The 27,325-nt window shown below is 33.3% G+C and overlaps 2 protein-coding genes across 3 annotated transcripts in view; both read left to right on the plus strand.

Annotated features, from left to right (window-relative positions):
- The first annotated feature begins 453 nt into the window (after positions 1-453).
- LOC123676297 (innexin inx2) lies at positions 454-2,815 on the plus strand. Its single transcript, XM_045612115.1, has one exon. It carries the CDS (start codon positions 630-632, stop codon positions 1,707-1,709), a length of 1,080 nt encoding a protein of 359 aa, XP_045468071.1. The 5' UTR covers positions 454-629; the 3' UTR covers positions 1,710-2,815.
- A 1,509-nt stretch (positions 2,816-4,324) lies between these two features.
- LOC123676308 (circadian clock-controlled protein daywake-like) overlaps positions 4,325-27,325 on the plus strand; it is a 28,688-nt gene continuing 5,687 nt past the window's right edge. Inside the window, exon 1 of one of the 2 annotated variants that reach the window (XM_045612126.1) lies at positions 4,325-4,424. The gene's annotated coding sequence lies outside the window, so the exon portion shown is untranslated. Of the gene's footprint in view, positions 4,425-15,175; positions 15,267-27,325 lie in introns of those variants that run through there. The other variant, XM_045612140.1, reaches the window with a different exon arrangement.

The raw sequence follows: 27,325 nt of genomic DNA on the forward strand, positions 1-27,325 counted from the left end.
TGTTGAAATTCGTTTGTGAATGAAAAAAAATTAAAAATTAACACTAATATTTCTTAATATTTTTACTTATCTTCTGTAGTAAATGAACAACATTAAATTCTTGATACATATTTTTTAAATATAATATTAACTCGAGAATTAAACAATTAATAAAATAAGAAGTTTTCATTAGAGTTGGAAAAAATAAATAGCTTATCAAAAAACTTCATAGAAGTTGGCTTCATCTGAATAAGATGAAATAACGTTAGTAGTTCAATAACACCTTCTCACATAAAAAAATGTTCTTATAAGAAATAATTACCGATTATTTTCTAATTAATTCTAGAATTTTTTCAGTTTTCTAGGGCATAACAAAACTAAGAATCACATTTTCGTCCTGTAACACTCTACGCCAATGCGAAATAGTAGTAGGGATGCCCTTTTCAACCTATTCGCTATTCAACTGTCTTTCCCCCTCTCAGTACAGTAGAGTGTGCATCTGAAAGCGACGCTTGCTTTGACTGTGTGTGTGCCAACGCAGCTAGAGCAGTACAACAAAGTGATGAATTTCCTGTGATTAAGTGTGTTAAACTTGGTGATAATAAATCGACGAACGTTTGCGTGAGTGTAATAAGTGAAACTAAGTCAAAATGTTCGATGTTTTTGGCTCTGTGAAGGGCCTTTTGAAGATCGATGCCGTATCCATCGATAACAATGTGTTCAGACTCCATTACAAAGCCTCGGTCGTCATACTCGTCGCGTTCTCTTTGCTTGTGACTAGTAGGCAATACATTGGAGACCCCATCGACTGCATCGTCGATGAAATTCCTCCAGATGTTATGGACACCTACTGCTGGATCTCGGCGACATACACAGTGCCAAACAGGCTTACAGGACGTGTTGGAATCGACATTGTCCAACCAGGTGTCGCGAGTCATGTAGACGGTAAAGACGAAGTTAAATACCACAAATACTACCAGTGGGTTTGCTTCGCCCTCTTCTTCCAAGCCATGCTCTTCTATGTTCCGAGATACCTGTGGAAGACTTGGGAAGGGGGAAGAATAAAGATGCTGGTTCTTGACCTCAACGCACCCATCGTCGACACAAAATGCAAAACGGAAAGAAAAGAAATCCTAGTCGACTACTTCCTTACCAATCTCCACATGCAGAACTTCTATGCGTTTAGGTTCTTCATATGCGAAGTCCTCAACTTTATTAACGTCGTTGGACAGATCTTCTTCATGGATTACTTCTTAGGAGGCGAATTCAGCACTTACGGAACCGACGTGTTGAGTTTTACCGAGATGGACCCAGAACAAAGAGAAGACCCCATGGCTAGAGTGTTTCCCAAGGTCACCAAATGTACCTTCCACAAATACGGTCCATCTGGTTCAGTGCAGAAGTTTGATGGACTTTGTGTACTACCTGTGAATATCGTCAACGAAAAAATCTACGTTTTCCTTTGGTTCTGGTTTGTCATTCTCAGTATTGTCTCCGGAATTGCTCTGATATACCGTATGGTCGTTATTATGGCTCCAAAAGTCCGTCTTTATCTATTGAGGGCGAAATGTCGTATTGCTCCACAAAAGCAGATCGAAGTCATTGCTGATAATTGTGAGATTGGCGATTGGTTCATTCTCTACATGATGGGAAAGAACATTGACACTTTGATCTTCAAAGAAGTCATTTCAGATCTATACAAAAAAATGGAGGGGAAAGAAACTGTTTAAAATTCCTTTGTATTGGAGGCCCATTGCTCTGAGTTTTACACCGTTGAATGTAAACATTCATGAAAAACAGCTTTTTATTCAAAATTGCAACAGGATTTCTTTCAACTAAGAAAGGAGTATTCTGTCTGCGGTTTATTTTTCTTGGACAAAGGGCCTCCAATTCTGCTATAAACTGCCTTGCAACAATCGTAAAAGTGCCACATTTTGTAGTTTAATATTTTTAATATTAATTTTGACAGATTTTACACAACATTCCATAGCACAAATTGAGGGACCAATTTAATGATATTAAGGATTCATAGTTCTGTGATGGCAGTAAAGAAAAAGACTGTAATATTTTCCGTGGTTTTATAAGATATTTCGGCACGAAATCAATCGACATAATTATTATATTGAAGGATATTTACTATGTATATAATGTAGAAGTTTTTTTAGAAAATTTTATATTATCATTTCGAACATGTTATCCATGCACTTATAAATATAAAATTGTAATAATCAACAATAAACTGAAAAGTGGCTGTAATTGATAGCAATTGCAATTATATAGAACAAGAAAGTCACTGAACTAAAAATTCACACGTGTAGAACAAATCCTGCTCTCTGAATGTATCGGAGAACATTTTATTTCTATTAGGTATGTATCGTATTCCTCATAATTTTTTTTAATCATTTACACTGGGAAATTGTATTGTTCATATCAGCGTTTTTTTAAGTTTCTAGAAGTCTAGTGATAACTTCTCAAGGAACTTTTTGTATCTCGAGCAATGAGTGAGACGTGCCTGGAATTTGAAAAATTTGGCGTCGAAGTGATTTTCACTGAAGAAATTCAAGAAATCATATCAGTTTACTATTAGTATCAATATCGCTCGTTTACTTTTAATTACTTCGAGAAAGTGCAGCTTGATATTTCTTCACTGATAACCACTGGATAGTGTAAAATTTTGTGATTTTAGTATTAGTTTCAACAATATTATATTCCATTTTAGTAATTAGGTGAATTGAATGCTGCTGTGTTCCAAGTTTTTATTTTTACACTGTAATCTAAGTGCCTTTGTCATGGAGAGTTAAGAGTAATTTTTCAAATTAAAGTAAGGTTATTTTAATTATTGTTTTTGTTGAGACCAATATTCATGCTCAATTTACATGGTTAATGAATGCAAATGTAATAACAGCAGATTTGGATGTAAAATTACCATGGGCGTGCTTGGAATTCTAAAAGTATGACCTCGATTTTCACGCAAATCCATACATAGCTCGAATAATTTGGGTACAAAATTCATGATTTGTTCATATTTGAAACCAACCAACGGATGTGAAGCTCATATTTGTTCTGAAAAAACGGTCTAGGAAAACTTCGTTCGTATAATGGCAGACTAAAATAAATTTAAGGGTCCATAAACTCCAAAACACCCCTCTTTTCAACTAATTCTGGTCATGATTCAGTAGTTGAGCCGGTTACATGGGCGTACGCAGAGTTTATCTACAGGGTGCTAATGGATCAATAACAGTAAGGTTTCAATCATTATTCTAAATACATTTACTTTCAAGTGAAATCAACAAATATTTGTAACTAAGGAATCCATATCCATATATGATATCTCGTGATAATAGAGTTTGCTATTAGTCTAGTTGAGATTATAATGAAACATTTATTATCCAAATGAATGCTACAATTGATTGATTCAATAATATTTCCATATTATTTTTCTATAAAATTAACATAATGAAAATGACCAATTCCTCGAATTATTTTAATGAAAAAACATGGACACGCACAAACTTTGTGTTTGAGGTACTGGGTTTTAAAGTATCTTTTTTTCTCATAGTATCCTCCCTTACCAGACATTTAACTACAATTTTTTATAGATAATCCAATTTAAAGTATTCATCATGTGATATGCTAATTTACAGGGTGATATTTTTTCTAGAATAGTGCCTTCTTCTTTCCTGCAGAACTTTTTTTTTGGTATTCAACTAGTGCTTTGGAAAAAAGAAATATCGGTCTGGTACTACACTTTTCGGTTACTTGTAGATTGTTCGCATCTGCCACCGATTTCGAGAAAAAAAAATTCAAACAATTCTCTAGTTATCCTCAGGAAAATCAAAATTATTGAAAAGATCTAGTTAGTAAGCTGTAATGGATAAATTAATTATAAGTTTTGGTGCTTATTTACTCAATCTGTAGCGAAGATTAATAAAGATTCGATAAACTGGTATAATGATCACAAAAAGTAGGATTATAAGAAACATGCTGTATCTCGAAAACAAAGCGTTTCCCTTTTTTTCTTAAAATTATCCAACGAATCTCTCATTTTTCCTTGTACCTCTAATTTAGGAACTCCCTGTACACGACACTTGATTTTTTCACGGAAAGTTATTGGAGCTATTTCATATTTTGTTTTTAGAAGAATTATAATCTTGTCGTGTATTACCTATATCGAAATATTTCTTCCCATGGTTTTGGGATCGACATTTCCTTTCTTGCACACTATCATAATACCGATAAGAAATACTGTTCAATTAGTTTTAAAATTTGATCAAATCATTGTTTTTCTGGGAGAACACATATTACGTACTATTACGTAACAGAAGGAAGCATTGCCCCTACAAGGTGAATATAATAATGAATTGTTTCAGCTTTAATTGATAGTTGATCGTAATTGAAATACTTACGTGCGGCGTTGCTATGTATTTAGCACAAAAATTCCGGAGGTAAGTACTATACATTTTTTAACAATGTGATTATTCCCATCAAAATTGTGAGATAAATATTGTATTTATGTTCAATATGAGATTCGTAAGAAAAAGTCAACTTTTTGAAGTCAGATCGTTGGTTAGTTTGATTTCATAGATGTTTTAACTTAACTTTATCATTACTCTCTGCAATTTTGGTTAACAAGATTTGAGGTATTGTACCAAAAACAAGTTCGTGTGCAGCTTTCCATCGATGAATTGGCATTTATAAGTTTAATTGAGATACACATTCGAAAACCTTACAAAAAACAACAAATTAAAAAAAAATTAAGAGACATGGAGACGATGGAAGGTTAAAATATTCGGAAAGTCTATAGCTGTAATAATTGAAATGGAAAGACCGTCAAAGAGTGTAAATTTTCTCGATTTTTTTTAAATGTGGATAGTTTTCAAAATACATAACTTATAAGTTTTTTTCCGATAATCTCCTGACTTTTTGAAGGTGTTTGGTTGGGGGAGGGGTTTTTACATGCGAAAAGTATCTGTTAATTGAGATCACATCTTTTGACAGTTATCTAAGTAACATAGATGTTCCCTTATGACGTAATTTGGTCCAAATTTTGTTGAAACTTTATTATCCGCTATTTGCGAAATGATCTAAATTTTTTAATAGTAATTTTTCCTTGGCTCTATTGGGGACATTAAGTAAGGATCATTCAGCCTTTATATCATGGCGTAAGTCTGGTGTCGGCGAACTTTTAGTCTATATTTTAATCCGGCTCTGAGCGTACAAAAATGTACTCAAATCTACAGAAATTCAATAGGGAAAGTGAATATTTGTGTGAATTAGTTACGAACTTAACGAATATTATGTATCAATGGTAAAATTGCAACTATTTAAAGTTGCGCTGCGCCTCCGCACAATTTCTATACATTTCCTGGTTCATTCACTAATCGAACAGAATTTTGTGCACAATTGAAATAGTTTGTCAACAGAATTTCCTTCATACTTCCTTATTCCTGTTTCATCAATACTGAATTTCGCACTCCAGAAGATAAATGTTCAGTGACGATAAATTTGACCTCAAGATTTTTTGCAGTTTCTTTTGTTCCTTTGTGGATACGTTTGACTTTTTGTAGATATAGCCTTCGTTCTGCTTCTTCAAATATGATCATGGCTTCATATATTCACGAATATTCATTCTATGTTTAAAATATTTGATAATTTCATCATGGAATATTGAGAACACTTTTTGGAATTATTGATTTGTTGCTTGGTTGTCAATTCTCTGAATAGTTTGTAATGATTTTTGCTTGTGTTTAATTCTGGCAATCATAAAAAGCACACTTTTACTACTAGACTACTAACTACTAAATGAATATGTTGTTAAAAACGATGAAATCATACAGGTTGATTCAGCGGGATGGTCTATTAGACGTTAGTCCAAATCGCAAACAGTCTTAAAATACTACGCATTTGCAGAATCGAAAAATAAAATAATTTTTTCGAAAAAAGCTTTTTCTGCCGAAAAATTCAACAAATTCACCATTTTTTTCATAAGAATCCCATTAACTCATGAACCTTTGAGTTTTGACCCAAGGTATGGCATATTGCCGCAATTTTCGTCAAAAAAGCTATCTAATGATGCGATAATATACTAGATGTGCCATTTGAAATATGAAAGTATGTAGTAGTCTGTTTCCGGTATAACCGGAAGTTGAAGAGATCTGAAAATATTTTAGGGAGAGGGATCTTTGTCTCCAACCCCAATATGCGAATTTTCAGCTCAAAATTATAATTAGTTTTCTATAAACGTCTAATAGGCCATCCCGGCGAATCACCCTGTATAAATATTCAATTGAGAATATCTCGTTTAAAAATTGTTGAATTAATTCATCAAAGTCAGTGCTCATTTGTTAATACTGAGCGCAATTTAAGAAGCAATTTTAAAAAGGACGTCATTATTCGTAGAGTACTAGTATCAAGTACTTAAACCTACAACTACTTTAAAATTCGTCTAGAATACGAAGAAAAGTCAGCTGATTTACTATATAACCATCGATGAATTCTTCTTAATTTTGATTCAGTATTTACAAATGAATAGTGATTTGGATAAAACAATTTTTAAACGTTGTTGAGTTGAAGAGTATATCTTTCCAAAATTAAATTGCATAACCTACAGAACACAAAGGCAGGGCCCCCGCAAGGGACATCAACGCCCGCGTGCGGAACATAGACACAGGTAAAGTGAGAAGGATTCTTGAGGCAATACTAAAATTCGGTAGAGAAGAAGTTGGATTATTTTCAAAGATATATTGTAGAATTTCAAGAGGATTTTCGCTTCAGATAATGAAAACAATCTTAGGGCTTTCATTTATTTCAAAAAGAAATTTATTTTAAAAGCGATTTTTGGATCTTGAGATGCCTCATCCGTCTGTTCATAATCGAATAATTTTGGTTTATACTCTCGTCTTACAGTATATAATAGAGAAAAACCTTGATCTATCTCAAGAGTAGCCAGTTTTCCAGCTTCCGCAAGTTTTTCCTCGAGAACATTATCATCCCCATAATTTTTGAAATGATCAACTAAATTCTTCAAATAGTTTTGGCACACTTTAATGTCAATACAATACAATACTTTGCGTGATTTTGCTTACAATATTAATCTGGAATGAAACATCATAAGAAATTATTATACTTCAAATAAATTCAAAAGAATGAATATTTAATAAAAGAGAACTTGCTTTATGTCTAGTTCCTATGTTAAAAGTATCATTTTCTGCTATTTCTAAAAGGCTATCACATATTTGAATAAAATGAAACTTTAGCATCAATTCTACTTGACCATTTAGTATCACTTAGGTTAGGGGTTTTAGATGTAACTGAGGATCATGCTTTTTTATAACATTCCAATCTTTTTGTGGATGAAGAGAAATATATATAAAGTTCTTGTACCATATAAAAAAAATCCACTGTTTTATTTGAAACCTTAGCAGCATCATTTTCAGTTAAATTTAAGCTGTGTGCAGCACATGGCGCAAAAAATGCCCTAGGATTAGCATCGAGTATGCGTTTTTGTAAACCAATATCTGGCTATTTCATACCGATTGCGACGTTCGGAAACTTGTATAAATTGCAAGAAGTTTGGAAAAAAAATTGTTAAAAAAATTTGAAAGAACCTTTTTCGAAAACCTTTAGTCCATCGGTTCTTCATGCGGTCTATAAGAGGTTTTGGCGCCCTTTAAGAGTGGCGCCCGCGTGCGGTTGCGGGGGCCCTACACAAAGGACATAAGAAATGTGAAAAAATAATACAAGGTGTTACCATTACGTCCTGATCTGGTAATAAATTTTATGAGGACTAGTGCGATGAGATGCTTCAGAGATTTAATCACAGCCGTCTTTATAGACGGCTATGCTAAAGTAGGTAAGTATCATTTGGAAAATATTACATATAATATCAGCTTCAAACCTTGTAGATCAGGTAAGTATATTCTTTAATGATCTCGAGGGCTTATTATAGAATTAAAATAAAAGGTCATATTGTGAAAACATTAAATCCATAATCATGGAATGGAAAACATATTTGTGTTAAATCACATAATAAAATAATTAAAATATTAAAATATATGAGCGCTACTTCTAATATTTCCTTCATTATGAAATTTCATACATTGATCGGAAATACGTGTCTATTGCGGTTTCAACCAGAATGTAGACTTTGTATAAATATCGGAGAAAAATAAAATAAACACAATGACATGAAAACAATAAACTTTCTTATACCACTTGCAAATTGAGGAAGGATTTTCCCAAGTATTAAGGATATTGAATGTGGTGTTTAAGAATTACGGAATTGATTGAATTATTTTTTTCATCACACAAATGTAATGTTTGCGGCATTTCCAAGATTTCGTAGTACTTATCAGGTGTGTGAATAAGTTTTTCCCGTTTTTTTTTCAAATTTTGAGCCTTTATGGTGTAAAAATGGTTACAAATGAATTATTGAAAGTATTGGCCATCGCTAGCTACAACTTTTCCCCATCTTTCTGGCAACATACGAATCCCGTTGCGAAAAAATTCGACCGGTTTGGCCTCTATCCAGTCATCCACCCATTTTTTGGCTTCCTCGTAGGAATGGAAGTGCTGGTCAGCCAGGCCATGCGTCATCGATCTGAAGAGATGGTAATCAGACGGAGCAATGTCTGGACTATACGGCGGGTGGGGTAGGACTTCCCATTTGAGCGTTTCTAAGTATGTTTTCACCGGCTGTGCAACATGTGGGCGAGCATTGTCATTTTGCAAAATAACTTTGTCGTGCCTGTCGGAGTATTGTGGCCGTTTTTCTCGCAGTGCGCGGCTCAAACGCATCAATTGTCGTCGATAGACCTCGCCTGTGATCCTTTCATTCGGTTTCAGAAGCTCATAGTAAACCACACCTAGCTGGTCCCACCATATACAGAGCATGATGCATGGCCGGGTAGTCCCCATGATTTTCTTCGCTTCGGATTATCGTAACGGATCCACTTTTCATCGCCAGTCACGATACGATGCAGAAAACCCTTTCTTTTATGTCGCTGAAGCAGCTGTTCGCAAGTGAAAAAACGCCGTTCGACGTCTCTCAGCTTCAGTTCGTACGGCACCCAATTTCCTTGCTTTTGGATCATTCCCATGGCTTTCAAACGCTTGGAAATGGTTGTTCGGTCAACTTCCAATGCTTCAGCAAGTTCTTCTTGCGTTTGACACGAATCTTCATCAAGCAAAGTCGCCAATTCTTGATCTTCAAAGATTTGCGGCCGCCCGGAACGCTCCTTGTCTTCCACGTCGAAATCGCCACTTTTGAAGCGTCGAAACCATCCGCGAACACTTGAATCATCGACACAACCTTCTCCATAAGTTTCCTGAAGCAACCGATGCGCCTCGGCAGCAGATTTCTTCAAATTGAACCAATAAAGTGAAACTTCCCGCAAATGACGTCGACTCGGCTCAAATTTCGACATTTTCACGATTTCAAAAATTTATGATGCGAAAAAATTTCAACTAATGTGTTAGTGTGGAATTGTTGACAGATGAATAAGCTTTGATTATGACATATGTAACCATTAAATACTCGCACAGTATTGGTGGCGCCATCTCTTACAAAAAACGGGAAAGACTTATTCACACATCTGATATATTGAATCAGCTGTGGTGTTGATGAATAATTGAATAAGTTAGTTCTCGTGACATTACAAATGTTACATCATAAAGGAATAATTCCTTCACGATGTCTATAATTTTCGAATTTTGAGCCGGAAATAGTCTCAAACAATAAGTTTGATGACGAATTCTTCTTCGGAATATGAATATCACTTAAATTCGTTGAATGTGTGAAATCCGGCAAGGGTTCCCTGAAGATGACCGTTAGAAATGTTGTTGTCCTGTTAATTTTAAAACTGCGAATTCAAGGGAGATGAAAATTTACATTTGGATGTAAAATAACAATTTTTAAAGCTTCATGCAGAATTTCATTTTAAAAGCGTAACAAGACCAGATAAAATTTAAGACAACAAATCCGTTCTGGTTGAGATTTTGCGTGTATATCGGGTGTCCCAAGGTGAGTGGCCTATTAGATTATTATGGAAACTATTGATGGTAAAAATTTCAAATTTTGTGGATAGATATTTGGCCATATAAGGTACATTTTTAAAATAATTTCACATTTCCCGTGTTGCCGGATGTACGACAATTTGGCAACAACTTTGTTATTTTGAATAGGACATCCGGTATTTCTATTTTTTTTATGATACTCCATAAAATATTAAATCTATTCACTTTTACTTTTCCATCCCTATCTTCAACGGTTTTTGAGTTATTAATTATTTTTCGAAATTTTAGATCAAATTGGCGTATTACGAAAATGACTCTAGTTCGCTCAATATTTGAGATTTAAGTCAGAAATTTTGCAAGTCGTTAGATATCGATCTGATCTGTGTCACTGCTTTTGAATTATGGTTGTCAATAATACAGGACGGACCAAAAAAATTTATCATTTGCCAAGTTACAAAATTGTGAAAAAGTCTATTTTTTCAAATTAGACACCTAGTATATTTTTAAATTTTTGGAATCAGTACAACACACTCTACAATTTTTCTATTCACGTCCCTATACCTATCTCAACTGGATTCCGAGTTATATGCGTTTATTAGATTTCACATTGATTCGATAAGTTTTAATTTCTTTTGTATTGTTATTTTCTCTTTGTCATTCATATATCGATATATCAATGAATCAGTTCAATCCATAAATGTCAAAATAAACAATTATTGCCTAACAGGTGTTTTGTTCCGAGGTTTTTCTATAAATAATGGCTCAAGAAAGATATACACATATAACGCATATAACTCGGAATACAGTTGAGATAGGTATAGGGACGTGAATAGAAAAATTGTAGAGTGTGTTGTACTGATTCCAAAAGTTGAAAAATATACTAGATGTCTAATTTGAAAAATAGACTTTTTTACAATTTTGTAACGTGGCAAATGTTGATTTTTTGGTCCGTCCTGTATTATTGACAACCATAATTCAAAAGCAGTGACACAGATCAGATCAATATCTAACGACTCGCAAAATTTCTGACTTAAATCTCAAATATTGAGCGAACTAGAGTCATTTTCGTAATACGCCAATTTAATCTAAAATTTCGAAAAATAATTGATAACTCAAAAACCGTTGAAGATAGGGATGGAAAAGTAAAAGTGAATAGATTCAATATTTTATGGAGTATTATAAAAAAATAGAAATACCGGATGTCCTTTTCAAAATAACAAAGTTGTTGCCAAATTGTCGTACATCCGGCAACACTGGAAATGTGAAATTATTTCAAAAATGTACCTTACATGGCCAAATATCTATCCACAAAATTTGAAATCTTTACCATCAATAGTTTCCATAATAATCTAATAGGCCACTCACCTTGGGACACCCGATATACAGGATGGTCGAGTTAAATGAGGGAAAATCCAGGAGAACCGAAGACTGATCTGAATTTGTTCAATGAACTATATCCGGGTAGTGTTTCAATCAAAAAGTAAAGGGCGTTCAAATTTTATCAGAAAAAATCAATGTCATTAATTTTTGCCAAACGCCTGTAAAATTTTCATGCCGAATTACCAGAACTGATAGCTAGTTTTGTGATGGAAACTTTTTGTCCTGCCAGTGCTTCCGAACTAATACGTGATACTTTCAAGGAAAAATTGTTACTGCTTTTCTTGGAAATAAGCATCAACTTTGAATTCAGTCAGATGCTAGAACGCACGCCACTGGTTGACAAAAAATAGTTTCCTTCATAAAATTTGCTACCAGGCTGCCTAGGAAATTTCTATTATATATCCAGCCCTTCGACAAAAGGTTTTCAAAATTATTAATTAATTTTAATTTAAATTATGATTAATTATTATTCATATTATTTTTTGATTCTCTATCGCCTCTCAATCTAGAGCATCATGTATTGAATGGCAATTTCAAGCTTGGTGCAAAATTTCATGTTGAAAGCGTCGTCAGAACAGAAAGTTGAAGCAGAATATCGAAAAAAAAGAACTGGCGTGAAGTATTTTTTGAATGCTAATCATATTGCACCCTTGGAGAATGAATGAGCGCTCAAAAAATTCTTCTTGTTAAATTTAAAAGCCTGTAGTTCGAATTCTACAAAATTATCACCATATCAGCAAGTATGAGAATTGTTGAATGATAGTTTGTTCGATCAAAAAATTGAATGACCTATTAATTATATCACAATATCAGTAATGGATATTATGTTTTTGGAAAGCAGAAAATTATTCTGCTTAAAAAAGGCGCATAGAAACCGAAATCAAGATATGTCCGTGGCCACCTCGTTCACCGGATTTAAATCCAATCGAACATGTATGGGAAGACTCTCTATATGTTGCACAATTCTCCACGGACTATGAATCATTATTTCAATACCACACACATTTTTTCAGGGATTATCTACATTGATGTATGATTTTCAAATTGCCGAAAAATGAATTATTCCTCAGTCCTTTTAATGTCAATAAATCTACTGTATTCTGAAAGTCAAAATCAACAATACTAACGGAAATTTCATTGATAATATCACAAATAGAGCAACCTGCGATCACATTATCTACCTGATGTGATTCAGGTTTTCAGAGGAAATTTTGATTACTAATATTGATCCAATTCACCTTATCTTACGGACCGATATTTAGCCCATATCTCTTTAATAACCTCATAAACTAATAATAGTATATTTTTCTCAAAATATCCGATTACTTTTAATTAGATGAGAAAACTGTCTAGTCATATTTTTGAATATTTCGAACTATTATTATTTATTGAATAAACTCTATTCTATTCTATTATATTAGTATTCAATGAACTTATAGGACTCCATGAATTACACAAAAAATATATTGATTTAATAACAAACCAAATGATATTCGAATTAAATAACTCAAAAACATAGCATCGAGTCCATCAATATGACCTACAGTATTTTGAAATATGGAATAAAAATAATCAATAATAAGTAACAATTGTACGTTTAAATATTCCAAACAAAACTAGAAAAAATGTATACTGCAGCATTTTTACGCACTTGATCCAGGGGAACAGCGTACTATCATATATCCAAAACGTCAGTAATGTTTTCAATTTGGGCCGAGAATGATCTTCAATGACAGGATATGGTTCAATGATGAAGAAAAGTAAAAATCAAATCTGTCCACAATCATTCTCCATATTTGAAATTTTCAGTGTAGGTTCAGATGCTACGAGAAAAAATGTTGAAAAAAAATCACACTTTAACATCCTGTATATCTAAAACAAAGCGTTAGTGGGCCCATATTTATAGGACTATTTTTTTCTTCAAATTATCTGGGGAATCTCTCATTTTTGTTTGTACCTCCATTTTAACAACACCATGTATATTTCGTAGTTTCAAAGAAATGCCAAGATGCAAGAAGAATTCTGTTTCTCTAATTCTGTGGTTATTCCGTTCATTCTTCCACATCTTGTAGAACAAAATCGTGCGAGAATATATCAGAAACGCACAGTTTTCATGGTTATATTTTATTATTCTATGTTGGTACTTCGAACTTTCCGCCACGGCTTTATCTGTCAATTCATCAATTTGCCTTAAAGAAATCAGTTCTGCCAACCAACATTTTTCAATGCAAAAATCACTAAAATATATTTATGGAAATATTTCATTAATTTCAATGAAAATGCAATGAATTAGAGAAAATAATGTATAATACTCGTACAGAAGGCTCATTCTACCATTCGTTCATTCCAAAACTCGCCACTTCGTGGCTCGTTTTTGAATTTTGAACTCGTGGAAGAATATCAATGCCTTCTGCACTTGTATTATAAATAACTATTCTGTTCTGGTATGTCAATTGGTAGGTTAATGGTGTACTTGATGTTTTTCTAATATCATCATATTAGTATATTTTTACAAATTTTATTATTTTATATATAGGTATGTATGCAAATTAGTTTGCTAGTGATGATCTTATTTGAAACATATATAGATACAGGCTGTCCCAAATTCGATGTTCACTGAAAGCATCTCAATAAATATAATAAGACCTCGATCTCTTTTTTCGAATTAATAATAAATTAGAAAGCAGATCATAGATATCTTGATTCGTTCTCGAGTTACAGGGCGTTTCTGAAAAATGACTGTTTCAAATATTCCGCTATATCTTGATTTTCTGAAATATATTGAGTTTTTTAGTTAATTTATTTGATGGGACACCTCATATATGAATATTTTTCATTTATTTCAAGATTTAATTCATTTTCTGTCCATTATTCGATTGTAATCAAGTCATATATGGGGTGTCCCATTTAATTAAAAATTAATTGTCGGAATTGTAGAAGACAGTTGGTGTTTTTTAGATGGGACACCCTATATATGACTTGATCACAACAGACATAAAATAAATTAAATCTCGAAATAAATGATAAATATTTATATACATATAAGGTGTCCCATCAAAAGAGAGAAATGGCGATTTAGGCATTTGTTGGAAATAATTTTACTTTAATCATCATGTGCATCATTAAAATGGTGTTTTTGCACTAACCTATTTTATTTATACATATTGTCTGTTATATATTTCAATCGAATTAATTAATTTTCAGTCTTTAAAACTCATGAAGGGAATTCCCAAGAATAAGTAGGTATCTATCTTATAAGCCATTTTCACAGTTCTCAATTCTGGCATTATTTTTCTTAAAAAATCTAAATGAAGTTACAAAATTTGATATGGGTGGGTATAAAGCTTATCACAGTTTATATAACCAATCTATTGATCTTTTATCTGAATTGATCCTGAGTTTATTAATTTGGAGAGTAATTTAGATAAATCAATCATTTCATCTATCTTGAATGATCCATTACGCGATACAAATTTTTCTCGCATCTAATCCATATCTATCAATTCGGATTATCGAGAGAAATCATAAAATTGTTTCGAAATGGATCAAAACCAATGATTCGGAGATAATTTTGTTGGTTTGTCATGTCGTAAAGCAATTTCTCATAGAAGAATGAACAATTGTATCGGATATTGTGTTCATTGAACAGTATCCATTCCGTTACAGGCACTACACATTAGGTATCTATTCTAATTTCGAAATTACACCAAGGACTACTTGCTATTGTTATATGGTACTACCCAATGAAGTCATTTGATATTCCTTCAGTTTTAATCCATTAATTTTAATTTTTCCATTTCAGGTCATAAAACGCTTCAATGAGTAATGTTCGTCAAAGAGAACAATTGTCCCAAAATAATCTTATCTAAGAAGGTACATCATGTGAGCTTTAAGTAGGTACTTTTATCGTGGAATAATGCACACAACAAATATTGTTTAACTGGCTTGGCATCGTCCCAAACGATATAAATCCTCATATGTATGTCTTTTCTTAGAAAGCAGCGAATTTCTTTGTTCCCCTTCTATACTGGGTATATACAGCTGTCCCATTTCACAGTTAACTGCAATGATAGCTATATTCTCAAATTATTTTGGAGCACATTCTATGCTTGTTCAGAAAATAATTTAACATTTCGAATTACGCGCAAAGTGAATGTTAGGTTGGCAGTACCTACTGCCTTTTTCAAAACCAATTCATTTTCTAGTCGATTAAATCTAATTTCCTAATACATAACGTTTCTACAACAATGTTGTCATTTTCAGAAACAAAAGCTACAAATACACATTCTCGGTCATAAAAAATATGCAATTATAGTACTTGGAAAAGTTTCGAAGCAATAGAACATCTGGCTTCAATTTTTCCGATTTAGTATAGTTATTTATAATACAAGTGCAGAAGGCATTGATATTCTTCCACGAGTTCAAAATTCAAAAACGAGCCACGAAGTGGCGAGTTTTGGAATGAACGAGTGGTAGAATGAGCCTTCTGTACGAGTATTATACATTATTTTCTCTAATTCATTGCATTTTCATTGAAATTAATGAAATATTTCCATAAATAGATATATTTTAGTGATTTTTGCATTGAAAAATGTTGGTTGGCAGAACTGATTTCTTTAAGGCAAAAATTGATGAATTGACAGATAAAGCCGTGGCGGAAAGTTCGGAGTACCAACATAGAATAATAAAATATAACCATGAAAACTGTGCGTTTCTGATATATTCTCGCACGATTTTGTTCTACAAGATGTGGAAGAATGAACGGAATAACCACAGAATTAGAGAAACAGATTTCTCAAACATCAATCTGTGTTATCATCACTCATGAATAACGTGTTTAATTGATCTGATCGGAGTGATGACTCTTCGACTGATTTCAGAAAATTATATAAAATGGATTCAGAAACAACCGATGAAATAACCCTCGAATGTAAGTTCAAGATGTGGAAGAAGGAAAAACCAAGAACGAAAATTTTTCCATAAAATGAACCAATAATCATTTCACTTTCCTTTGAAATCCACACGGCAGTAAAAAATCGGACCCTTTTACAGTTTATGACTTTATTATCGCTTTCGATGAGTACTTTTATTGCACTACGAGCACGTCTATGTCCGAGGTTTATTATTGTCCTTTATCTATCCGCTTTGTCGGCGTCGCCGCTTATTTGCCATCTGTGATTTTTTTGTATTCGTCATCGGTATACACTTACTCGTTGTTTTCGGTTTTTGTATCATTCTCATCACGAAATTTCAATACTGCAGTTATCGTCAAAGAACTGAACTGAGTAATTCGCATAGAAAAATTGTCTGGGATGTGTTGTACCAATCATTGTGTTTCATTTAAATTGCAATTTATTTGTGAAGACATCAGTTTTAAATTGACTGTATCTACACGGTGTTCCTCAAATGGAGGTAAAAATGAAAATGACAGATTTCTCGTATCATTTCAAGAGAAAAAGTCCTATAACACTTTTTTTTTGAGATACAGGTGTTAAAGTTCAAGTTTTTTTCCTCATAGGTCCTTCCCTTTACAAGATATTTAATTTGAATTGGCCATAGATATTCCAATTTATAGTATCATGTAATATGCTAATTTTGAATGCAAATCCACAGGGTGATATTTTTTCTGGAAGAAGTGTGCCTGATTCTTTCTTTCAGAACTATTTTTTGGTGAACCGCTGGTAGTTTAGAAAAATGTAAAAAAAAAACTCTGGTCCAGAATTACACTTTTTGGTTTGTTATAGTTTTATCGTATGTGCTATCTATATTTATAAAAGGTGTTTTTTTAGAGCTATAGAACTTTAAATTGCAATAAAACAACGATGGATTATTTGATTGACATGAATTTTATTTATCCGCAAGATAATCTTGTGGCATTACATTTTAAATATGATTTCTGGCATATGACCGCCACGGCTGGCTTGGATGTAGTCCAATCTGGACGCCCAATTTTCGATGACTTTTTCCAACATTTGTGACCGTATATCGGCAATAACATGGTGAATGTTGTCTTCCAAATGGTCAAGGGTTTGTGGCTTATCCGCACAGACCAATGACTTTAAATAGCCCCACAGAAAGTAGTCTAGCGGTGTTAAATCACAAGATCTTGGGGGCCAATTCACTGGTCTAAAACGTGAAATTAGGAGGTCACCAAACGTGTCTTTCAATAAATCGATTGTGGCACGAGCTGTGTAACATGTTGAGCCGTCTTGTTGGAACCACAGCTCCTGGACATCATGGTTGTTCAATTCAGGAATGAAAAAATTAGTAATCATGGCTCTATACCGATCACCATTGACTGTAACGTTCTGGCCATCATTGTTTTTGAAGAAGTACGGACCAATGCTTCCACCAGCCCATAAAGCGCACGAAACAGTCAGTTTTTCTGGATGTAACGGTGTTTCGACATACACTTGAGGATTAGCTTCACTCCAAATGCGGCAGTTTTGTTTGTTGACGTAGCCATTCAACCAGAAGAGCGCTTCATCGCTAAACAAAATAAAATGGACGTAGTGCGCGATACGTATTCCGCACAGAACCATTTTTTTCGAGATAAAATTGCACTATTTGCAAGCGTTGTTCAGGCGTGAGTCTATTCATGATGAATTGCCACACCAAACTGAGAATAAATCACTTGACAGCTGTTAAATCGGTCGCCATCTTGAACAGTAATGCCAACTTAAAGTTATATACCTCGAAAAAAAACACCCGTTATTATCTTAACTTTCGTTTTGTTAGTGCTGCAAAAAAGACGGTTTCACCTCATATCTTGTCTTATTTTGATTAAGAACTACTTTTACCAATAATCCTCTCCATTCTCACCAACATAAAACGTTTTTCTGAGAAGACATTGAAGTTCAATTTAAACAATACCATATATAGATTATGATCAAATCAAATATGACACTTTCACAAGAAGTAGTATTAACATGTTATAGCAATTGAGTGAATCATATTATTGTGAGAATTCGTTCGATCTTCTACACTATACCGTTAGTCATAAGTATAGTTAGCATATTCGACCGAAACTCAGATTCAAGGCGGTATTATCAAGTATTTTATTAATGAAAACAATCAAATTCTTCATTCAATTAAAACATTCACATCGTCAAATATAGTCGCACGTTAACAATTGCGTGAAAGTAGGTCAATTGATATATACATGGTCATTCAAAAGTAACTTTTATCTCATGTCAGTCTCTCAATAGTAATAACGTATGGATACTCGTAGATGATGCTGACTTGTCGGCACCAGAAAACGTTTCATGTAAACAATTATATTTTATCGATTTTTCATGTTTTTTTCATAAATAAACATTGATGCAGGAATGGCTCATAAAACCTTTAGCAGCGTTCATTAAAAATGATAGGTAAATATGCATCCTCGAAATGATTTTAATTATTTGAATATTAAGAATATTCAACTTGTCATCAGTTAGCGAGAATAGTGTCTATTCATTTCGAATCAAACTATCCTACAGAATATCTAATATAAAGGTATTTATTTTGTGGTTCCGAAAATAAACATAAATAAACAAACTTTCAGTTAGAATATCGATTTCTAAATTTTTATTTTCAATATAATGGACCTTGCCATCATGTGTGAAATACTATATCATTTAAATGTCCTCTGGGTGATCTCTTACAGGACTCGATCCTTGTGGACCTTGTGAGTTAATTTTTGATGATTCACCGGAACATTTTTACATCTCACTGACTTTATCTGGATGTACCGGGTTTTTCACCATAGTTTGACACCCCATTTAATTTTGTTACTAAAAAGGGTACAAAAAACTGTTGTCTACAAAAGTTTCACGAAATCGACTAGTGTTTTCAAAAATGATTCCACGAACGAAATAAATACTGAGTGGGCAACTTATTGATTGCAACTTCATTTTTTCAAATGGAACACCTCGGATATTTTTCTATATTTGACAAGCTCTTTTTCCCCTGATTACGAATATATAACATATGTTTGGTCCATGGGCGCCCGCAGGGGGGGGGCAGGGGGGGCCATGGCCCCCCTGAGATTTTGATTGCCTCATTTTTCAGCACAACACCCTCAATATAACTTTCTCAATTCAAAGGGCAAGAAAAAAAGGAAAGTAATGGATTCACAACAAATTTCCGGTTTTCAATGACAATCATGGACGCCTTATCGTTTTTCAATAATTTTCATTTTGCCCCCCCTGAGAAAAATTTCTGCGGGCGCCCATGGTTTGGTCTATCTCTCTTATTCTGAGTACCACAGAGTTTCAAATATTAAGAACCACCTGGCAAGCTAGGTAGGTAATCAGTAATCAGTAACGCTTCGTGAGAGATGGGCATTACGCATTGTTCATCGGCGTCGAAGAAATCCAGGAATTTATTGTAGGTGAAAATGTCCGAAAAAAAAAAGAAACCCAGTGGAAACGACTTTAGAAATCGATTAGCAAAATCGCTAGAGAAACCAAAAATGGCGAATTATCATCGAGGCAGGTGATGTTTATTGATATTTTTTCAGCAGGGCGCCAACAGCAGTGGCGACGCCAATTTTCAAAAACAGATTTGACCAAGAGGGGGCCGGGTTTTTTTTGGTGGGGCCAAAGTAAGGCGAAATTATAGTTCTGCCAATCTTTTAGCCTTAGTATGTCAAATTTTGGGGGGGGGGCAGCAGAAATTGAGGGGGGGATCGCCCACCCTGGCCCCCCTTAGCGTCGCCACTGATCAACATGCATGGAGATGCAAATCCAGATTCAAAATACGCCATAGTGTGCCGTGAAAGGGGCCCAAATGTGCGTATATGAAAACGCGGGTCCCCATGCGCTTCCGCCATTTGTGAACTTTTTTTTTTAAATATGTATTGATGGTGATATGAATATATTAAAAATTTCTTCATTCATTTACTTGTGTTTTAACTTCACTTATATTTTCACTTCGAAATAGACCACTTTTTTCTTCAAAATGACAGTAGGTCATAAAAAAAAGGGAATGGATTGAATAAAACTGCAAATCTACTTTTATATAACGACATGGGTTATAAAATTAAGGAACTATCAATTTATAAGAGATTAGCCATATTTTTATTTCTATGATTTTCCAACAAAGCTTAATAGGTTTTTATTGAAACAATCAATAATGATTGAATTATAAATTTCATATTCTTATATCCAAAAGTATTGACAAAGAGGAAATATTCTGCACGTACCATTAAATTGCGAACTTTCAACTAAACATAAGACAGTTCTGTTTAACATATGCCATCGAAACAGTGCTTGTTGCCATTGAAATATCAATTTTTTTTTATATTCTTCATGAATTTTCTATGGTTTTAATGAGGGTATCCAAACGAAATTATATACTTGGAAAAATGGTTATTATTTATAAACACAAAATCTCAACCCGAACAAATCTGTAACCACGTAAATATTGAGTATTTCTTTTGCAACATTCTTCTTGAATTTTTTGTGGATATGATGATGTCATCTAATTTTGCACGGAGTTTGAATTTCATCTCAACACCCTGAATATCTACTCTGTCAGTTCGGTGGTCACGGAAATATTCGGTAATTTTTAATCTTTTTATTTTTTTCGAATTTTTTATGGTTCTAATGAAATTGTAATTCTATATAAAAAAAATAATCTCGAACATACCCTGAAAATTTAAAAATTCTATGTCTTCCCGTTCGAGAGTTATTGTGTTTACGGACGGAGAGAAACAAATTTGAGGACGGATTTGTCATCAGTGAGTCGAACCTTATCGTTCGAGACCATTCCAGACTCAAAAGTGATCACAATGCTTCTTCTACCTAGGTAAACTAGGACACTCTAAACTTCTGGTTCTTGGTCATCTAGAGTTTTCTTTCGTGGAATTTTGAGAGCTATTTGCATAAAATTTATTCAAAACAATCGCATAATTCCTCCCAGCTCAAGAACTAAAAACATCATTTTTCCAAAAGACATCCATTCAACCACAATATTCACGAAAAAACTCCACAAAATTCAAAAATGTATTGGTAGGATGATACTGAATATATTACACCCGTTGATGCCTCAATAATTTCGTAACACTTCGTAATCTTATATTGAAATTGTTAAAATATTTTTAGTTTACGTAATCGACATGCTCTAGTAATGATTGTTATTTCACATATAAATGCAATATTTCATTCGGAACGAATCTATAGTATTGAAATTATCTGGAAAAAACAAAATTTCGTTCGGCCATATTCACGGGACCTCTACTTGGATTTTAGCTTTTTTCGAACTTAATCGCGTCATTCGAGATCCGGAATCAACCATCAAAATTTAAAATTTGTAGATCTTACCGTTCATGAGTTATCGTGTTTACGGCCGGCTGGTTTCATTATCAATGAGTCCAATTCATAAAAATCATCATACCCGGCTCAAAATTAGAAAATCACAGACATTGTGACTAAATTATAGAGCCCTCAGTTTAGAGAACGAGCGCTCTTGCATAGGAAACGTTCCAAAATATATAATAATTATCGGAACAAAATAATTTTTCGCAGTACAATATGTGTTCAAAACCGCTAACGATAATATTACATCTAATAGGAGATGACCTTTAACATAACTGAGATAAAACCTATGCATAGGAGAATTGTATGATGAGCTTAACTGAATATCAACCCACGTGCTTGAACAACAGCGTTTAAGAGATGTTCAATGCTATGAGACGCATGCACGTCTCCTATGGGTTTTAATATTTTAATGAATCAAATTGACGGTCATGGCCCGCTACAATAGTTCGTTCAACTATCACCTCAATTTTTACATTTTCTATTCGGAGGCATGTTTGGAAAAATATAATTATGTAGTGATAAATTTGTAAGTAAATAAAAATAAAAAAATAAATAAAAATACACATCTGTATGTTTGTTGTTCGTAAACTATTAGACAGGGCCGGCGCGAGTAATTTTGGCGCCTGAAGCAAATTATTTTACGGCCCCCCTTACTACGTGCCTGCTTCTGGAGAAAAGACAAAATTTAAGTCTACTTACCTCATGTTTTTGTCGGTTTGGGAATCTTAATTTATTCCTTAATTTCTTCGACACCGATGAATAATGCAGTATAAGTACTACATCTGATTTTCACATCGCTTACGATCGAAGAATGATTACCTATCACACCAAAAAATTAAAAGGGCGGTAGGCTATGCAATGTTTCAGTATTGCTTTGAAAAATAATTGGCATTACAAACATGTGTTCCGTTGAAAACATTAGGCATTTAACAGTAACTAGTTTCGAATGCAAAATTGTAGGAATTTTCCATATGTTGAATGTGTAAATGTTCCAAATAATTCGAAAGTAAAGGTAGTGTAGTCTTTCTAAAATACATGATAATTTTATACCTCTTTCAATGAGGGTAATAAGGAATTGTGTTCATATTGTTTGGACTGCCATGAGTTATTTATTATACAGGCGGCTTAGTAAAGGCGATTTTTATTGAAGGGAATGTTGACAAATGTAGCGGAGTGGAACAATCATATGTTGTTTTAAGAATCAAGGATGAAATATGAAAAGGCGGCCAGCAAACTGGGCCAAATTGCCGCCCCTCAAATAGATACGCTTGAAACTGTCACTTCATTTCACCTCTAACGCCGGCCCTGCAATTAGGAATGGAAATGTTTATCAGTCTTTATGAATCCTGATTTTTTAAATGTATTTTACCGTGAGTGCCTTCTGTTGGGCGCACCTGGATATTCGAAATGTAATAACTCCGAAACTATTGTGTTTCTAATTTCGAAATGAGTTATCGTGGAATTAACTTTTAATAGAAATATAAGTTTCGTCAGGTAATGATAGATGACGCTACAAATAAGTTCATTTTTATATTTACCTACCTATATTTTTAATGACTTAAGGTTTTATGAGCCATTACCACCAAAATGTTTATTTATAAAAATGAGGAAAACACTAACGTGAAGTCGGGGGCTTTTGAGCGCTTGTCCAAATACATGTTCATGCAATTTTTTTAAGAAATTTCGTTTGCAAGTCCCGAACCATGGAAAGAATTGAACTATCATTAACAAACTTTAAATAGATATTCGGTCCCTGAGGGACAAACATAATTGAATTTTACTTGAATTTTTTCAAGTAAGAATTTGCGATCAGCTTGAAATTTTCCATAGAAATTACTATTTCACCAAATGTTGTATAGCGTGTCTTGAAAAAGGAAAAATTGCATCAATCTATGTTAAATCCGGAGTTCTTGGTGGCCACTGAATATGTTAAATATCTCACAGTTCACAGATTATTGAAGATAGGCACTTGGTGGATTTGACGTGTTAAACTGAACCTTCTAATGATTTTTATATTTTGATAACAAATTTTATTATCATGTAATAAATTTTTGAAAAGGAAAAAAAAGCGATTTCATTTGTTATAGAAATTGTTATGGTTTACATGTAAGAAAATACAAGTTTGTATTATAACTTCAAAGATAATCTCAATAAAAAATAAATTATAACATCAATGGATTCTACTAAAAAAAGTGTTTATAGCACCAATAATAAAGAAGTTATGAGAAATTTTCATTTCACGCCATTTTCCAATTTCTCTTAAAGCTAGAAAACAGTTGAACTTATGAGGTTGCGGTTTTCACCGAATTAACTCTCTCAAAATTCTCAAAGGGATTCTGAGAGATCCCGTTACTAGACAACAAATTTTGCACAACTGATACAACATATTTTTATCACACTTATGTTTTTTTTTTTTCATTAATAATTTTATAGTTTTTTTATCACGTGTCGAAATATTCACCTTTGAAGGAGAAAATTATGAACCATTGTGTAAAAGTTGTAGTGCTTTTTTTAATCATTCAAATTTCATTGTGAAAAGACATCCCGGCGTATGTACCTACACGTTCGTTCCACTATCATTGTATTTTTGAATTATTCAATAGTAAATAAGGTTACCTGAAATATTAATGAATTACATTACTTTCACTGCATGGAGTTTTAAAAAATCATTCTACAATAATTATTAGGTACCTCATCTTTTTTAAATATCGGAATGAAAAAAATTCGTAATTTTCGCTTTAATTCATTCCAATGCTATTACAATGAATAAATTAATTATTATTTATGAATGAAATCATTCATCAATTAGGTACATATAATATTTGAATGTTCTCAACTAAGTACTATAAAATAAGACCTTGCAAGCATTGGCAAGTGGCAGTGCCGGCAAAAGGAATGGGTACCTACTGTGAAATAAAGCTATTAAAGAGAAAGGATTATTAAGTTCTCACTCTGGTTTTAAGCCACAAAAATCCAGGCTGACCGATAAATAAAATTTAGGATTGAATTTCAAGAATTTGTATTACGCAAATTTTAAAAGCAAATCTTCAACTTTGAATCCAGTAGAATTGTTCAATAACATATTCATCAAGGACTTAGATGCAATTTTTCCAAATAAGTATTTGGAATTGATTTCGACTCAATTATCAATCCCTTTGCTGCAGAAAAACTCAATTTCAACAGCCACCTGTGTATTGTGTACAAAATACGAATTGTCCTAAACGAATATTCAATCCTTCAATATGAGATTAATTTAAAATAAATATCTACACAGATCTAAATCACATGCTTATGGGATAAAAATAAAAAGGTGTAACGATATTTTTCCAATCTGTTATTACGCTCGTGTTTTTAGTGGAATTCAAATTGTGTGTAATACAAAGATGAATCACTACCTAATAAATTTTAATGCATATCAGAAAATTAGCATTGGGATAAAGACCTAACCCGCTATTGAAAGAGTGAAGAAACGTTGATTTGAAATTTTTGCAATTGATTTTCTAAAGGCGCTTTCTCACACTACCCTTTGAAAACAAACGTGCTCTCTAGGTTTCCTAAGAACAAGGCAAGTATTGAAAAGGTTCTGGACCCAATTATTTTCAAATTTTTCATTTCGCTATAGAATGTGGTCGTTTTAATATCTGAAACATCAATAATCACTGATAGCTTCCACGTTTTGATAGGTAAAATATGCACTACTAATAGTGAGTATAATCTATTAAATATCTATCAGATTCACATATTATCACAAAATCTATCAACGACCAGTGCCGTATCTAGGGCGTGGCGAAGGTGACACTTGCCACGGGCGCAAGGTTCATAGGGACGCCAAAAAATATTAAAAGAAAACATGGGAATTGAAGCCAAACAACATGAGTCAAGGAAACGAAAGAAACCCAAAATGTCAGGAGAACTAGCCAGTGATGAAGTTTATCTTTTTGGTGCAAATGCTAAACTAAGTATTGAAATGTTACAAGTGCTCGATAAAAGAATAATGGAAATTGGAAAAAAAATTGTTGCTTCGAAGGAAGTGGCAGACAACTTCAGTTTTTTGAATGGAAGTGTTATTCAAACTATGACCATTTACGATTTGATGTATATGAAATGTATATTTCAATGGTTTCAATAAAAATAAGTATATATTTATATTATTGTGTATTATCTTGACACTTCAACGAAAATATATAACTTAAATTATGAACAAAAATACTTTAAGAAAATAATATAATGATGAAAAAATAAATATTCGAAAATAGGGGCGCTGTCTAATATATTGCCACAGGCGCAATAGTACCTAGATACGGCTCTGTCAACGGCATGAACCACAGGCGTAGCAAGGTTTCATTTTTGAGGGGGTGTTAAGATTCAGAGTACCAACTTCGGCTGTGAGAAGGTTGGTTGAGAGTTATGCTGAACGCCAGCTCGCCTCTTTTTATTTTAATAAATGATGACATATTCACATTTCGGGAGTCGTTGAGGTTTTAACCCACTAACAACCCCTCTGGCTACGCTCGTGACATGAACAGAAAACGGTCGATCAAGATCAAAATACTTGCAACAGTGAAAACTGTACCTATCTACATAAATTTGAGAAAATTCCAATAGAATCATTAGACAAGAGCAGCATTAATGTATTTGTTAACTTAATGACAAGAGGTAATGATTTTTTTGTGTGCCTATAAAACGTTCATGTCTTCAGTTCCTGCAGAGACTGGAGTTGTTTCTGGTGTGAATATACGAAAATGAAGCTTCTAAATTTCCTCCTTCTATCGACATGTTACATGTTTTCGCCTGCTGTTCATGGTTTGAAAATGCGTAAGTGCAATTATTCAATAGAATTTTAATTGAAAAGTTTTGTTCGAATGTGTGTATATATTTTGATGTGGGCATAATATCATTCGTAATTTTTAAGAATAATATTAGTTTGAAAAAAATTCTAAGCCTTTCTAAAATACCACAGCTTCTTCTGCACCATTCGGGTTAATCGAGAAGTGAGAAATCGGGTTAGTTTTTGCTTTGTTGTGATTTGGTGATAGCGTTTTCTGTGTCTCGACTCTGTCTCGTGTAAGTTTGTTTCCGTGTTCGTGTAAACTTTTTTCAAAAAGACTTTTCATTTTATTAATCGATTTAATTACTGCCATAAGGCGAAATGGATTTAGCGGGACCGAGAGAGTTGTCTCAAATTTCCGAGGTAAATGAAAATATTCGAAGTATTTGTGATTTTGTAGATTTTTTAATAAATCAGCAACATTTTTCAAGTCATTTTGTTGTGACTTAGAGTAGGGTCGGAAAATCAAATCATGGGTTTCAAGACACATGGTATGAAAAGTACGACTGGCTTACTTTCAGTATAACTTTGAATGAATTATTTTGTTGGCCGTGGATTTGCAATGATATGTTAATATCATTGCAAATCCACGGCCAACAAATCTTCAGCAGAATGCCTAGAACTAACCTCATAAAATCGCATGAATCGTTGGTCATTTATTATTATATAACAGAAAATTGTGAAGGGCAGTTATGTCAGTTGTTTCATCAAATTGGCAAGAAAAAAGGTTTTGAAATTTCTTCTTAAATTTTTTTATTCACAACAAAAACAACCGAATAGATCAATTTATTTTGTAAGTTTTTAGATGTGCCAAAAAAAA

This window comes from Harmonia axyridis, chromosome 1 (assembly GCF_914767665.1).
Source record: "Harmonia axyridis chromosome 1, icHarAxyr1.1, whole genome shotgun sequence".
Classification (NCBI taxonomy): domain Eukaryota; kingdom Metazoa; phylum Arthropoda; class Insecta; order Coleoptera; family Coccinellidae; genus Harmonia; species Harmonia axyridis.

What these genes read in the sequence shown, in the direction of transcription:
- LOC123676297 (XM_045612115.1), top strand. Translation starts at nt 630, where the DNA reads ATGTTCGATGTTTTTGGCTCTGTGAAGGGCCTTTTGAAGATCGATGCC.